General features: G+C 30.7%; 2 protein-coding genes across 3 annotated transcripts in view; one reads left to right on the top strand and one right to left on the bottom strand.

Moving 5' to 3' along the window:
* Positions 1 to 13,696, top strand: part of LOC132949743 (lachesin-like) — a 277,467-nt gene that overhangs the window by 31,925 nt on the left and 231,846 nt on the right. The window lies entirely within an intron of this gene.
* LOC132949741 (EGFR adapter protein-like) overlaps positions 1 to 13,696 on the bottom strand; it is a 180,961-nt gene that overhangs the window by 150,735 nt on the left and 16,530 nt on the right. For both annotated transcript variants that reach the window (XM_061020786.1, XM_061020787.1), the window contains exon 2: positions 6,321 to 6,404. In XM_061020786.1, the coding sequence (XP_060876769.1) occupies positions 6,321 to 6,404 (84 nt within the window). The remainder of the gene's footprint in view (positions 1 to 6,320; positions 6,405 to 13,696) is intronic.

Below are 13,696 nucleotides of genomic sequence, written 5' to 3'. Positions count from 1 at the left end.
GATTTGATCATTGCTAAACACATAGCACGCATAATTATCTTACATAATATTATACACCTACGTTACGATTTACGACGACTGGACATCATTTTAATTAAACACGCCAGTTAGTATAATAATATAGCATGTGGACTGTGAATTTGTTATCGTATAAATAATACTTGAGTAAAGAAATAATAACCAAGTTATAGAATATTCGAGTGAAGTAACCTACATATTATATTATATATATACCGAACTATACTTCTATATTCTATTGTATATATATATATATATATATATATATATATATATCAAGCAACTGCTTGTGTGACACCAATCTTAATATATACATCTTACTTTCTTAAGTGCTCTTTTTTCTCTTTTAAACGACCATTTCTCATTTTATATACCGCCACCCTTAGTATCAATCTCTTTCTTACCCCTAAACGTCCGAAACACCCTTCCGCCATTAATATTATTAATTCATTCTTCATAATTCAGGCTATAATATAATATAATTTAATGTTTGGATTTTTTTTATACAGACTTACCTATATATTATAACAAATTATTGACAAAATATTTTAAACTTTGACAGGAATGCATCCGTTAATAGTGTAATAAGAAATCAGCAGGCAATATTATGTTATAGTATTCATCCTTTATAAAAATTATTAGCAAAATTATTATATATACCTAGACTTTAGGGCAAAAAAGTTTCCAACACTGAAATTAGTCTATACTGACGTTTCTCAATTTATAATAGCTATATGGACCACAATCGCATTAGTTATAGTAGTTCACAATTTTGATTGAGTAGTCTACGAGGTTTTACATTTTAATTACATTATTATATTGAGTTACAACTTTAATCAACTAAAATTTAAACTGGTTTACGTATATAAAATATATACTTACCTACATTTAATTGAATTTTCAATATGTATCATTTATAGTAGGTAAATATTTTTACAATCAAGACTTTATACAATAAAGTGTAGGAAGGCCTCTTCTATCTCGGCATGAATATTATTATAAGAAGTAATAATCATTAATCATATAATACTTTATATTTAAGTATAGAATCATAATTAACACAATTGTTCGAACATAATGAACTGTTTTACAAAACATAACATAATAATAACATAACATAACATAACATAACTGAGAGTAAGCACAAAAAAAGGTTAGGTCCTCAGTCAAGACGGCGAGGGATACCAAGCAGTGTTACCAATAGTCACCACAGTATGCCTACAAAAGAGTTTAGAAAAAAGAGTTTAATCAAAATAGTGAAAAATGATTATTTTTAAATACGTTATCAGTGTATTCGAATTAATATGTAGTTTTACACAACGCGCGCGTGGGGTTGTAGGTGAAAATTGCAGTTTTGAAAAAATACGTTGCTGTTAAATATCATGATTTGCGTACGAGTGAAAACGACCGTTATTTGATTGTTTTTATTGTTCATGATGCGTTCAATGAGATATAACTCCAACCCTCGCCCCCCCCCCCCTCCTGCCACGAAAATCATAAATAATATACGAGAGTCGAAAAAAAAAATACTGCGCTATACGGGACTCGCCGTGCAACCACTGACCGGAGATATTTTAAGTATTAACATTGTATCAAATGTAGGCTCAATCACTCGAGTCGAATACGTTTGCATTAAAACACACATATAACGTTACTATAACTGCTTCGCCCGAGAGAGCCCGTCCGTGCCGAATAAACGCATTAAAAAAACACGCATGCGACGTGGATATTATAGTAAGGCATTGGTAGGTATTTAATATCATATTGTGCGCATATAATTCACACAAATCGCGTTCGCCGATACGGTCATAACGACATAATATTATAATAATTAAAGACACCGTACGCGCGGGGAACCGATCGCATATCGTTTTCGGCGAGAAAACCGAAGTAATATTTATTATTTTGTCACCGGATATCTCGCCTGAAAAGTCGGCGCATCGAGATGGCAACGAATTCCTCGACGTCTCCGCGGCGATCGTCGGCCGAGATTATATAACGTACGGTCGCCGACAATCACCGGCATAATATTATTATTATATTCACCGAGGACTATCAGTCGAGTACATTTTATGCATACGAACAAAAATAAACGGTCGAGAATGTGAATTACATTTTTGTCAACGCCTAATGATTTATTGTGCTGTTATACAGTGTGCATGCAACTACACTCGAATTAGTAGTATACTTTGGAATTCGACCCAGGGCCGTGGAGTGAGAAACGCGGGCCCCGGGGCAATACCTCGGGGGCCCCACTTTTTTTCACTATACCCATCATCGACTTTGTCAGGTAACTGTTATTAGGAGTTAACTTTTCCGCTGTGTTCGTCCAATTCTTATTTTTGACTGTTTCCAGTCACTTTGGTTTAAAAATATTGAATAGTCCCAAATGTCCGGGCCCTCTTAAAAATGGCGGGGGAATTCCCCCTTTCCCACCCGCACTCTCATCATCCCTGAATCGACTTGAGGGTTGTGTGTGGTTACGGTGAATTCTGTGGTGCTGCGGTTTACGAGTGAATACGAAAAATAAAAAATTCTATTTCGAAACACACAACACAGCTAAGTGCACCCTTCGGCGTATTGGTTTCCACGACCATTTTCAGGGCTTTTATTTTTTGCACACTCCTCTTTGTGACTTCGAGTACCAATTATACAAACCGTACGCCAACCCCTCCATGCGATAATATAATATTATTATATATCATTTTTTTTTGCGTCAAAATATTATTGCGTCGATCTCTTGGGTCGTTCACTAACTTCAAAAGACTTTTATGAGTTTATATATATATATTAAATATGTATATAAATGCCTCTACTTATATTGTGAATACTTAATGGATTAAACGGTAACCAATCGAACTCTAGATAAAATTTAATGGATGGTGGCAATAAAAATGTATTGCGTTTGATCATTATCGGTGGATCATATACATAGGTCATTACAATACGTGTTTTGTGGTTCTAAACAATCCAAACCATTTTATAATATTATTATATATAATATGTAGGTATTACAGGTTTTTTTTTTTTGTCAACAAACATCATATAATAAGTATACACGAGAAACTACTAATTTTGATATTATAAAATGTAATATTATATTAATTTTCAAAAAATTATTATTTTATTTTATTTTTAATACGAAAACGCTTGTATCGTGTCTTAAACATTTGTTCAAACGGAAAAGTAAACATTATTGCATAGTACCTATATTATAATATAATAGCATGGACTACCTACTGCAGTTTGAACCGATTAAATTCAAATTAAATATTTTGTATTATAATATTATGTAAGACCAAAGAAAATTATGCATATAATATGTGTAGGAGTGGTTGAGTGGATTTTTCTCTTTCTGTTATAAACCAGAATATTATTAAATAATATAAAGTCACACGGACAACTGACGACTACACACGAGTAGATACACGACCACGATGTACCAGGTATACGTTTAAGTGCTCAACACATTTATTTCGTGTTTACACACGATGTCGACCATAATCATTGTCCAAAATTACAATAATTCCAAACGCATGTAAATTTGTTTCCAAGAGTGCGGCAAACACAAATTTGTAAGATGATAATATTTGAGTTGAGTTGGCGTGAATTCCGATCAAGGTAGGTACCCGACAACGTGTGTAAAGATAATTTTGAGATATAGGTCCGCACGTTCGGTAAACAAAGCTCACTGTGAACAGTGTGAACACATCGAGTCTCTATAATATGACTGGTATAATAATATTATTATACCTATTACCTAGGTACTGGTCGTACTATATAAAGCGCATATGCGTCTAACAGGCTCCACTGGTATTTATTTTATTTCCAGCCTCGTTCGTTCTCGAAAGTCATTAATATACTCACGTAGTCACGTACGTCGATAATTTGTTCGAGACATAAAATATCGTTTGACTAATTGATCGATCTCGTTTCGAACGAAACGCATCCGGTACTGGATGTTTGTATACAAACGAGGTGCGACTGAGCTCGCGTTTACGATTTATCATCGATATCATTATAAATAGCTATAGGCGTTTTTCGTTTAACGCTGAATGTATTCATCGCAGCTGCAGCGTACGATTTATAATTTTTATAAATTTACCGGTGGCAATTAGATAAATAAAAAAAAAATCTGCTCATCAGTCATCGGTTTATTTGATACGGTAGTAACGGCTGGCGGCATGTGACCGAAATATAGTTACCTAATATTATAATAAAATTATTGTATAATATAATATTTTATTTCCTGTATATTATAATTATTGTACGGTGTCGTGGTAGTAGGTACATTACAGTTTTTTTTAAAAATACGGTAATCCTTTAGGATTATGGCTTTACAGTTTACACCAATAGGCGCCTACAACCTACTACTAGGGATCAATCAATTTTTTTTTACAATCAGTTTTTAAGTGCATTATAATATTATAACCATTACGTACATAAAAGCTCGTAAAGCTCGTAACCGCGCTATATGATAATGCGCAGGGCACAAAATGAAAACGTTCGGGTTTCGAAAAAAAAACTTTTTTTTATTATTTTATTACAGCTATAGGTATAGTTTTATTTTTATTCTCATATTTAATCATCGATTAGCTAGGATAGGTAGCCGATACGTTTAAAACTTCGACTTTTGGTAACGACCATTACGTTGGATAAAAAATCACCCTAAGCAAGTGTTTGTATCCAAGACTATATTGCATCGTATACCCTTTTTAAATTACCACCCTCTAATCCTTATGTCTGCCACTGTAAAAAAATAACTTCTGTTTATAATAGACCTTGCATGTTGCGGCCATGACCCGCCACAACCACTTACACCCTGTTAAAATCTCTGAATTTACTGCCTCTAAATCTGAATCTACATCGCAACACCACTGCGCATGTCACACGAAATATTTTTCAGACGTTTACAAAGTTGATTGGTTTAAATAGGTTGTCGGCATTTTTTTTTTTATCTTGCTATTCGAATTATATAGATTAATTTTTAAAAAAAATGCAACCATCTGTTTAAACCAATTTTTAAAACTCGTTTAGACAAAATTATATTTCTTTTGTATCAGAATTTTCTTAAACCTAGTCGCATTTGCCATTTTAACTCTTATATATTATTATATGTAGGGTTCTAAATTTGAAATATTTCAAAATTGAAAATTTCCCTGTTCTTGAAATATTTTAATGAAATTATGAAAAATATTTTTTCTTCTTTTAAACGTGTTAGGTTCTAGATGATTAGAAACAATAAATTGATTACACACTTAGAATTTAAAAAAAAACATATTATTTTTGTTGATTTATTATTTCATATTTGTATATTCTATATTATATAGCGCTGAAAAATATTCCTGGCATTATTTTGAGAATAAAAACATTTTTTTACACGAGTTTTAAAATATTGTTGTATATCAGCGATCTAAAAGATAATGGTTTGTTACAAAGTTGAAGTCAATTCCAACAATGAATGAAATAATAGTGTATTTTCAGTAATTATAAAGTGTACAAAAGTCGTATAATATGTGTGTATATGTGGCTGAGTGATGTGAAGATACTCTGGGCTCATTATTTAATACTTAGATCATATAGTTTGTAATGACTAATATAGACTTGTTAAACAACTTATTAATTATATATAAATATGTTACATATTTTTTTTGTTTCGTACAATAAACCAACTTTTAAAAATATTCACTTAGAAGTTGACGACTATAAACTTTTAGGTATAATAAACATTTTATTTTTATTTTTCATCAAAATGAAATATTTCAAGAAAATAAATTTCATATAAATTTTAAAACCCTAATTATATGTACATCCGAGACGAAGTTGGAAATGTGAGTTATGTATTTCGGAGGAATCGACGTTTTAGTGGAGTAAATCCATTACCGACAACAAACGGAGGTATAGAAATGCTAATGTATATTATTTTAACCAACTTCTGAAATCTGAGAGGTTAATACATTTTTACGATCCAGTCCCGAATGTAGAACGTTTTAGTCTTTAAGTTATGGCGCAGGTATAGCACCTGAAACACTTTGATGCATTATAATAGCACCGAATACCGATCGATTATAATATGCATCGGTTTTTTTTTCTCGTTGTAAGTACCGCATACCTATGTCAATATAAAAATTCATCGTTTGTGTTTTACTGTACGTCTGCACTTGTCGCACTGAGTACTGCGTGCTGCATTCATAAACATTAGTAGATATTAAATAAAAAAAAGAAAACCACCGAAAACGGTGACTATTACGTATTATTTAATGTATAATATAATTTAGTATTATAATATAAAATGTATATACCTTTCTGTGTTTGGCCATTAGGTTTCTGACGAATTCGACTCGTGCCATCTGATCGTGACAGTTGACCGCTACGGATCCAGTGTACTGTAACAGAACAAGGGAATAAACAAATAATAAACGATGATAAAATAAAATATTATTATTTTATTACTAAGACGCGAACACGACGGCCAAACTCGTGAGCTTATTATTACGCCAGTACGTGTGTAAGTATCACACACGTACCTATTTATATTATATTATACCTACATGTTATGTCATATATTAATATTTAATATAGGTACATAATATTATACAGAGTGATTCACTTATCACGAACCACTCATTAATTATTTCAAAAAGCATTAATGTTTTTTTAAAATATTTTTTCACATGGCTTCAAATCGTGAAGAAACAACGTGTTTTTTTCAAAAAAATTATATTTTTTGACATTTCATATTATCCTTATATTTTATTTTATTATTTTAGATTCTTTGAATGACAACATACACCTACAGTTTTAATTTAATCTTCAAAATAGGAATATTTTCCTGAGTATTTCGGTACATAAAAATCGAATTTGAGACTAATAGTTTAGGAGTTCTAACTTATTAGTAATTAAAGTTTGAGTGGAGTGGAGTGGTAAGCGGTTAAAATGTTGGTCCACTACCCCGCTAATCAAAACTTTAAATACTCATAACAGTCATCATAACTCATAAACTATTAGTCCTGAATTCGATTTAAAATAGAAATATTCTGAATGATGGATGTTCCCGTTCAAAAACCTAAAAACTTAAAAAAAAATATAAGGACATAAAATATCAAAAATTACAATTGTTTATAAAAAAAACACGTCGTTTTGTAACGGCTTGAAACCATGTAAAAAAATATTTTCAAAAACACCAATACTTTTTGAAATATCGATAGCGGTTCATGATTAAAGAATCACGCTGTATTATAACGTACGGGGCGCGCAGGGCATTCGCTACGACGACGATCGCCACTCGTGAACTCTCCTCGCGTATAATAATAATATATAAAGTCTATAATATTACGTTATTGTGTGTCAGGTTATACCTATGTTTATATATATATATATATTATATATAAACACACACAACGACGGGTCTTATAATATATTGTTTTAGTTTTATATGTATGTTATACACTCGTCCCGTTCGGTTTTCTCGTATTACACGTTTTTTGTTTTTTTTTTTTTTTTTTATTCCGGCGGTCGTAATAATATATCTATTTTACTGTTTGTGTTTACACGATCGTATCGCCGCGACATCACTTATTATTGCACAGAGATCATATTTTTATACATAATACGACGACCGTGATGGCGTCGGAAGTCCATTAGACAAATAAATAAATAAATACTTTTTTTAACCGCGAGATGTGTTTGGTCTGCGGGCGACGAAGTTTTAATTTAAATAGTAAATTTGACGATACAATAATAATAATAATAATAATAATAATAATAATAAATCGGCCCCGCACATCACGCTGCATTGTGTACGTGTATGAGGATCTAATAGTTTCAAATAATTTTCAGATATTTTGATATGAATTGATTATAAGGGGGGGGAGGGAACCAAAAGACTTCTCTGCGGTCTCTCAGCAACCCTCTCCACAAAAAAGAGCTGAATATAATATCACACGTCTGTCTAAAACCAAAATGTTAAAGTGATGATTTCGGTTTTTTTGGATTTTCCGTCTGCTAAATAGTTTTACACCAAATTTGTCGTGCCATCTACTTCGAAAACGATTAATTCTGAACTCCGTCGACAGTAACGCATAGCATAGTGACTAGATCGCGCGAGCTTTACGTCCACCAGAGCTTATGTTTAGTATAGAACGGAATCGAAAACTTAAATGTTGTATGAGGACTGTGTATAATACACATTACTGCCGATAGTGTAAGACACACGAATGACGAATAAACAGATAGTTTATTGTCGTCGCACGTGATCGACTCAGAATAATTAAGATAAATTAATGTACCTATAATATTTATACATATTATAAATTATATAGGTTTCGATATATTGAAATAGCCAATAGGCCTAAGTACCAATATCGAACCCGCCAGACGTCACGACGGGTTCATTGCTAATGGTTTTCGATGTTAAGTAAAATGGATCAGACTAATCCATACGTATATTATGTGTGTTGAATAATATAGCTGTCGGTGGCATAACTGGTATATATTATACTGACAATATATTGTCCATTATTTTTTATTTTTAATCAAATAAAAGGTGCAGTTGTAGTTTGGCAGTCGTTATTGTTGACGATCGACTCAAACGAAACGACTAGCGAGTATAAAAAAAATATCTTTACACAAACAAAAAAAAAATTCAACCGAAAATAAGCCAAGAGCTACTGAAATCGTCATACATAAACTATAAGGATATTAGACTTATTTTGAGCTGTTTACGGACATTTTCAGTTTCCATTTTATTTAGTTTTTTTTTCTATAAATATCAATAAAATTTTATCTGTTGGGTAAATAAGCTTGAAAATTTAATAGAAGGCTCTTAGTTTATTGTTTCAAAGGCAGATGAAAAAGATTAAAAATCCTTAGTCACTGTTTTTATTTATAAGCATTTAAAGTTTAAATATTGACAAAATGCAGAAAAATCACGAAAATTAGCAAATTAATTTGAGTTGAGAATTCATAAAAATTTTTCTTTTTAAATCTAAGATTTGAAAATGTAATACAAGATTATCCATAAGTTTGTCTACCTTTATCAAAAAAAAAAATGTCTACTAGAAAGTCAAATTAAATTTTTATGAGCGTTTGATATTCACTCGATATCTCATGTAACGATTTTCTTATTTTGTTGTAATTAAAAAACGTATAACTGTAGATACTTGAAAATTTCGCTGAATGTTAGTATTAACATTTTCTATACATGATAAAATTTTGAAAATAATTTGACTCTTTTTGAGCTGTTTACGGACATTGTGAGTTTTCAATTTTTTTAGTTTTTTTTTCTATAAATATCAATAAAATTTTATTTGTTGGGTAAAAAAGCGTGAACATTTTATATAAGGCTCCTGATATATCGTTCTATATTGAAAAATATTAAAAATACATAGGCACAATTTTTTTTTATAACCATTTAAAGTTCAAATTTTGACAACATTTATCAAATTTATAATTTATTAATTATTTTGTGGTTAAAAATTTATAAAATGTTTAACTTTTATGGCTAAGGATTGAAAATTTAAAACAAGGCTCCACGTTAATAGGTTATATATAAATTACTTTATTCACAATAATATCATCAAATATACTTGGTAAAATCATAGGCTGACTGACCGTTTTCGCTCAGAATCGTTTTTCTCATACAATGATATTATTTAATTGAATTCAAATTTAACACCATCCATTACAGTGACCCACTTGTAACCTACTGTACAGCAGAGCGACATCCACTTATCCACCCTTTTTTTTTTTGTTGCTTACATAAAATAATGCAGTTCAACGTTTCAACATATTATTACAAAAAGATGGTATACAATGAGTACTGTAACAATGAAATTGGTTATAGTTTAATAACCGTACACGACGCGTGTTGGTCTTAAAGTAAAATATGTCCCATAATATGTTATCTGTATAAATCGCCACGTCAAAATATTACCTTCGTAGAATTAATAATCGTTTGTTGGAGTGCGGCGGTTATTTTTTTTCTAAACAACGATTTAGGGCACAGCATGATTAACCCGTTCGAAATAATTTCAGACGGTATGTCTAAAAACGGGTTTAAACCGTTGTCATTTTTTTTTTTTTTTTTGTTCGTTCGGATCGAATTTCGTATTGTTCTGCTTTACAAATATATTATTACAATATGTAACACGACTGCAATAACTATGGCGTACGGTATGGGTACACGGTGCGTATATACACAGGTAGTATATTTACACAGGTACCTACCTGTAAACTGCTCAACGTTACAGCATCCCGATCGTTTGATATGTTGATCCTTCCCCAGTGATTAAACACTGTGATTTTTAGTAAATCTCATCCCGGGTTTTTCCTGTTTTTACACAGAATTACTTAAATATATAATAATTTAATATTATATATTATAGGCTTACTACAATATTAGCGGGTTTTATTAAATCGAAAATCAAAATTCATATTTTAATTTCTTATTCTATTGCATATTATAATATTTTTTTCATTATTTCAAATGTTATTTTATAACATATCAGTATAATAACTAATAAAAAGAAAATCTGTCCGTTGGTAACCGCATCACTTGAGTAAGGGTGGACCGATTTGGTTAATTTTTTTTTAATATTCCGAATATGGTTTTTACCGAAAGAAAAATTGGAAAAATAAAAATTAAAGGCCAAAGCGATTTTTTTATAAATTGTTTTTTGTTTATAAATTACTACCATTGGTTACAAATTATAATATAGAACAGCATTGCGCACTACGCAGTACGCACTGAATATTAAATAACGAACTTACCAAAATTTGAAACACATACACAATTTTTAACGGGAAACGAAATGCACGGGGTCAGCCAGTAATAATATATATTATTATATTATAATTTAAATTTATATAATTGTACAATATAGGATGATTCACCCTCTTTTTTTTATTTGATAGGTAATGAATTCATTCAAATTCTGATATTTGTAATTTCGGAACCAACTAATTATTGTGAATTTTTAAATGAAGATTGTCGTGTAAATTGTAAAATCTGAAAATCTGAAAACTATTTTACTATTAATATTTCAGGATTGTGCTAAACTAACATCATTAAATAATTAAATTATTCTCGTTTGATTAAAAGTTATAACAAAAAAAAAAATCTAATAGGGTCTAAAAATCAATATTTTTTAAACTTTATACGTTTCAATGTTCCATGGAAAATCTATGTATAAAATGTATAGTTCCTAAGAAACCTATTTAAATTAATATTCGTGGCCCAACCCACAACAATTAAGAACGACTTTTCATTCAGCCTGTGATGTTTGGTATTGCTTAACATTTTTAAGTTACATTTTGCAATATTATTATCTACTAAAATTTTTGCATACGTCGTGAGAAACCGATTTGTGAATATTAAAAAAAAAAAATGTCGTTCGCAGAAAACGGCGCTGTAGACGGATAGGTTTATGTTTTAGGTCATCTATCCATCGCCATCCATAGCGTGTTTTTTCTGTGTGCATAATGACATAATAACAAATTATACAACAACATAGTTTATTATATTATACCTTCTGTTATAGTGTTATCATCTACACGGCCACTGCGAATCTGAACACACTGCAAAAAGTTTTAGCCTGCACTAGTTATTGACCATTGTTATCTTATATTATTGTGTCCATGATAATTTGTTCTTATCAATTAATTTGCTTCGGCATACATCGCGGTGTCATACCGTGAGACAAAACGGCTGAACAAGAAATTTAAATAAAAACGACACTACCTGTTGTAATATTTCAGAACACTTCATCAGTAAATATTTACATTATAATAAAATTTTATACTTTTCTCATTAGTTACTACATACTTATTGCTATAGAGCTTAAGTTTCTTAAGTCACAACCAATTTTGGCCCGTAAAAAACTTAATAAATCATATATATTTTACGTAAATTACTTTTTTTTACAATCACACGTAGATACCTATAATTACTGTTAAAAATGAACTGGAAATGGGTATTGAAAACGATGAATCGTTTGTTTGAATGCGATAGTTAATCATTAAATCTAAGTTCAATATAGAGGAATAGTCACCCACGATTCACTTTGAACATTATTCACAGTTGCGTAAAAAATTGTAAAAATATCTTGGATGCTATGAAACAAAGGTTGAGTACCGTTGCGGCGTTGATATGGATTGTGGTATAGAGGCAATAATATGGCAACAGGTGCTATAATACGTATTATCATTGATTTTGTAACAGTCTATAATAAAATCAATGGTATTATGCTCGTATACTTTTAATACTTTTAGACTTATCATGATTTTATGATGTTTCTGTTTATTACGTGCCTGTTAATTGTGTACTTATTGAAATAATAAATAAAGTGCTCGGTAGAACAGCTTATATAACACATTCAACTACTATTAAAAAAAAAAAGAAATCGTTTTATGGTTTCTCTGGGAAGTTCTGAAGTGCATTATTCAAATGACAGCGTCGAAATAAATTATGTTCTTCCATGTGGCACTGTGGCAGACAATATTTTTAGAGTGTTGGGCCAATTTGGCTTTAAGATACTGCTACGTGCTCTGTACTCCATACAATATATTATACTGTAACGTAGGCTTACACATTAACTCCAACACGTCATAATAGGGAAAGAATTGTATAACATGATATAATTTAAAACAATAGATGATTGATATGGTGGATTAGATACAACCAGCATTAGAATAGTATAATTATACGTCAATGGTCAATGACTCATTCAGGGTCTTGATTAATAGGTACTATTTAATTATTATAATTATCTAATTATTATTATTATTACTATTCGGTTGTAAGTGTTATGTTTGAATAAAAGTAAAACAAAACAGTATTTTTGGTGGGTTCAGTTGTTCTGACATAATGTGCCTCAAGTATCGTTATTGAACGCTTCTTTCCGGATAAACTGGAAACCACTACATAAGGCACGATTTTATTATTTTTGTCTTCTCGACGATTTATTCATAAAATAATACCACGGATGACAGTGTGCGCACGAATGTGCTACGTACCTATCTACCAATATGTTATTTATTATAATTTACATTATACACAGCAACAACGAAATATAGCTATTATATTATTATAATATGTTTTTTGACCGCTGGCGGGCTCCAAACCGTTGGAGCGAATAGTTCTCAATTTTTCATACAGTATTAATTATTTTTTATCACTTTAAATTTAATCTAGAACAGCGTTTTATAATAATAGGATTACCTACCGATGTATTATTATTATTGTTATTATTATTATTATCATTATTATTATTATGTAATATAACATTCGCCGGCGATGCAAATACCGCTTCGAGCGGACTGATATTTTTTGTTCTACCGGTCAAATGGAGTTATTACTTTTATATTATTTATATTTACGATGTCCAAAAATATTAATTTTGGCATTTATTTTTATGTCTGACATACTCATTAGTATAATATTACCTATAATATGTTTTTTGTGAGTTGAACGACGGAAAACATATCTTGTATATTGTTTTTGTTCGGATAACCTTGGATCAACAAATTAATCGTTCCGTTTGGAATAAAATACGAGTTTAACGTCTAGAAACAATATTCTATAGTGTCGAAAACAATGATTGTGTCATTTGTCAACTCCGCGGACTGAAGGGGTACAGATGGACATTGTCTCTAGGTGTTCAATAATATGATTACCATC

The sequence above is a fragment of the Metopolophium dirhodum genome, chromosome 7 (genome assembly GCF_019925205.1).
Source record: "Metopolophium dirhodum isolate CAU chromosome 7, ASM1992520v1, whole genome shotgun sequence".
NCBI lineage: Eukaryota > Metazoa > Arthropoda > Insecta > Hemiptera > Aphididae > Metopolophium > Metopolophium dirhodum.
This window is presented reverse-complemented; position numbering and strand designations above follow the sequence as displayed.